The 3,227-nt window shown below is 64.0% G+C and overlaps 1 protein-coding gene across 1 annotated transcript in view; it reads right to left on the bottom strand.

Annotated features, from left to right (window-relative positions):
• Positions 1-438: 438 nt before the first annotated feature.
• The window catches only part of LOC121275197 (myosin regulatory light chain 2, skeletal muscle isoform), a 13,490-nt gene continuing 10,701 nt past the window's right edge, over positions 439-3,227 (bottom strand). Inside the window, exons 6-7 of the mRNA XM_041182620.1 lie at positions 1,833-1,881; positions 439-856 (exon numbers count right to left, since the gene is read on the bottom strand). Of these exons, the coding sequence (XP_041038554.1) occupies positions 752-856; positions 1,833-1,881 (154 nt within the window). The 3' untranslated portion in view covers positions 439-751. The remainder of the gene's footprint in view (positions 857-1,832; positions 1,882-3,227) is intronic.

Below are 3,227 nucleotides of genomic sequence, written 5' to 3'. Positions count from 1 at the left end.
GAGAGAGAGCGAGGGGAGTGTGGACAGAGAGAGAGAGAGAGTGAGCGAGGGGAGTGTGGACAGAGAGAGAGAGAGAGTGAGCGAGGGGAGTGTGGACCGAGAGAGAGAGAGAGAGAGAGAGAGAGCGAGGGGAGTGTGGGTCTCGACAGCGGGAACGGCCAGTCTGCGCTAGGGGAGGGTCAGACCTTCATGGTGTCTGTGCCTTTCCTGAGTTCGGTTACCTTCTGACCCCGCTCCACCCCCTTCACCCTCCCCCCCCAACTCCCCACCCCCCCACCCCCCAAGTCCGTCCCATCCAGCCCCTTCCTCCCCAACCCCCCTCGCCAGCGCCCAAGAATCAAAGACCAACGACCATCTGTAAAAAGAAACACTCGGGCTGGTTTTATTGTACATTTACGCGTCAGACAGTCACCACGGCTAGACGAGGAGGTTCGGGGAGGGAGGGAGGGAGGGAGGGAGCGGGGTGAGGGTGGGGGGGAGGGGCAGAGATGCTCGTCCAGCGGGGAGAGGGTCTCGGCGGAGGGAAGAGGGGAGGGAGAGACTCCATCGGGTGCCCATTGACACAGGCCAGACCCAATTCTTCGCTGGGTGAGGGGACGATGAGTCCAAGTCTTCGTTCTTCTCCCTCCTTCCTTGGGTGTTCGGGTCCCCTGAGGGGTGAGTGTTTGGGGGCAGGGGGGGGTGGGGTTGGAGGGGAGGGGAGGGAGGGGGTAGAATGGGTAGGGGAAGAGAGTGCCGCTCAGCGGAGGTCTCACTCTCCCTCTTTCTCCTCTCCGTGTGTGATGACGTAGCAGATGTTCTTGTAATCCACATTGCCGGCAACATCAGGAGGGAAAGCAGCCCAGAGGTTCTTCATCTGCACCAGAAAAACAACCAGGGGTTTAGCCGCAGAGACTCACCACTGACCACGTGGTGCTCCCTCTCAGCGCTGACCCTCCCACAGTGCGGCGCTCCCTCAGTACTGACCCTCCGACAGTGCGGCTCTCCCGCAGCACTGACCCTCCGACAGTGCAGCTCTCCCTCTCAGCACTGACCCTCCCACAGTCCGGCTCTCCCTCAGCACTGACCCTCCGACAGTGTGGCACTCCCTCAGCGCTGAGCCTCCGACAGTGCGGCGCTCCCTCAGTACTGACCCTCCGACAGTGCGGCACTCCCTCAGCACTGACCCTCCCACAGTCCGGCTCTCCCTCAGCACTGACCCACCGACAGTGTGGCACTCCCTCAGCGCTGAGCCTCCGACGGTGCGGCGCTCCCTCAGCACTGACCCTCCCACAGTGCGGCTCTCCCTCAGCGCTGAGCCTCCGACAGTGCGGCGCTCCCTCAGCACTGACCCTCCGACAGCGCGGCGCTCCCTCAGTACTGACCCTCCCACAGTGCGGCGCTCCCTCAGTACTGACCCTCCGACAGTGCGGCGCTCCCTCAGCACTGACCCTCCCACAGTGCGGCTCTCCCTCAGCACTGACCCTCCGACAGTGCGGTGCTCCCTCAGCACTGACCCTCCGACAGTGCGGCGCTCCCTCAGCACTGACCCTCCGACAGCACGGCGCTCCCTCAGTACTGACCCTCCGACAGTGCGGCGCTCCCTCAGCACTGACCCTCCCACAGTGCGGCGCTCCCTCACTACTGACCCTCCGACAGTGCGGCTCTCCCTCAGCACTGACCCTCCGACAGTGCGGCGCTCCCTCAGCACTGACCCTCCGACAGCGCGGCGCTCCCTCAGCACTGACCCTCCGACAGTGCGGCGCTCCCTCAGCACTGACCCTCCGACAGTGCGGCGCCCCCTCAGCACTGACCCTGCGGCAGGAGAGTTCAGGGCTGTGTTACTAACTCACCTCTTCTGCACTGAACCTGTCGCACTGGGTGGTCAACAGCTCCTCAAGGCTGAGAAAGAGGAGAGAAAAGAGAATCTTCAGATGAGAGGGAGAAACAGAGAGAGAGAGACAGAGGGAGGGACAGAGGGAGGGACAGAGGGAGAGAGAGAGAGAGAGAGAGAGAGAGACGGAGGGAGGGACAGAGGGAGGGACAGAGGGAGAGAGAGAGAGAGAGAGAGAGACGGAGGGAGGGACAGAGGGAGGGACAGAGGGAGGGCCAGAGGGAGGGAGAGAGAGAGAGAGAGAGAGACGGAGGGAGGGACAGAGGGAGGGACAGAGGGAGGGCCAGAGGGAGGGAGAGAGAGAGAGAGAGAGATGGAGGAAGGGACAGACAGAGGGAGGGACAGAGGGAGGGACAGAGGGAAAGAGACAGAGAGAGAGAGAGACGGAGGGAGGGACAGAGGGAGGGACAGAGGGAGGGCCAGAGGGAGGGAGAGAGAGAGAGAGAGAGAGAGAGACGGAGGGAGGGACAGAGGGAGGGACAGAGGGAGGGCCAGAGGGAGGGAGAGAGAGAGAGAGAGATGGAGGAAGGGACAGAGGGAGGGACAGAGGGAGGGACAGAGGGAAGGACAGAAGGAGGGACAGAGGGAGGGCCAGAGGGAAGGACAGAGGGAGGGACAGAGGGAGGGACAGAGGGAAGGACAGAAGGAGGGACAGAGGGAGGGCCAGAGGGAAGGACAGAGGGAGGGACAGAGGGAGGGACAGAGGGAGGGCCAGAGGGAGGGAGAGAGAGAGAGAGAGATGGAGGAAGGGACAGAGGGAGGGACAGAGGGAGGGACAGAGGGAAGGACAGAAGGAGGGACAGAGGGAGAGAGAGAGGGAGAGAGAGAGAGACGGAGGGAGGGACAGAGGGAGGGACAGAGGGAGGGACAGAGGGAGGGACAGAGGGAAGGACAGAGGGAGGGACAGAGGGAAGGACAGAAGGAGGGACAGAGGGAGGGACAGAGGGAGGGACAGAGGGAGGGACAGAGGGAGGGAGACGGAAGGAGGGACAGAGTGGGTGATGGAGGGAGAGACCGGAAGAGAGATGGAGGGAGTGTTGGACAGACACTGGTTCCCTCCCCTCTCTTGCCCACCCTCACCCTCACCCCCTCCCCTCCTACAGCCTTTGCCCCTCCACACCTCCCCTCCCCCCTCCTCTTTCGCCACTCCCCCTCACTCCCCTGGCCCCTCCTTCCCCTCCCTTCCCCTCCCCATTCCCCTGACCCCCCTTTCTCCCCTCACCCCTCCTGCTCTCCCCGTACAGCAACCCCGCCCCCGATCCCCCTCCCCCCGCAGGGCCCCTCCCACTCTGCCCCCTCTCACCCACTCCCCCTCCTTCCCCCGTCCCTCCCTCCTCCTCTCCCCTCCCCTCCC

This window comes from Carcharodon carcharias, unplaced genomic scaffold, assembly GCF_017639515.1.
Source record: "Carcharodon carcharias isolate sCarCar2 unplaced genomic scaffold, sCarCar2.pri scaffold_787_ctg1, whole genome shotgun sequence".
NCBI classification, from domain to species: Eukaryota; Metazoa; Chordata; class Chondrichthyes; order Lamniformes; family Lamnidae; genus Carcharodon; species Carcharodon carcharias.
The sequence above is the reverse complement of the archived record's forward strand: the minus strand, read 5'-3'. Positions and strand labels throughout refer to the sequence as shown.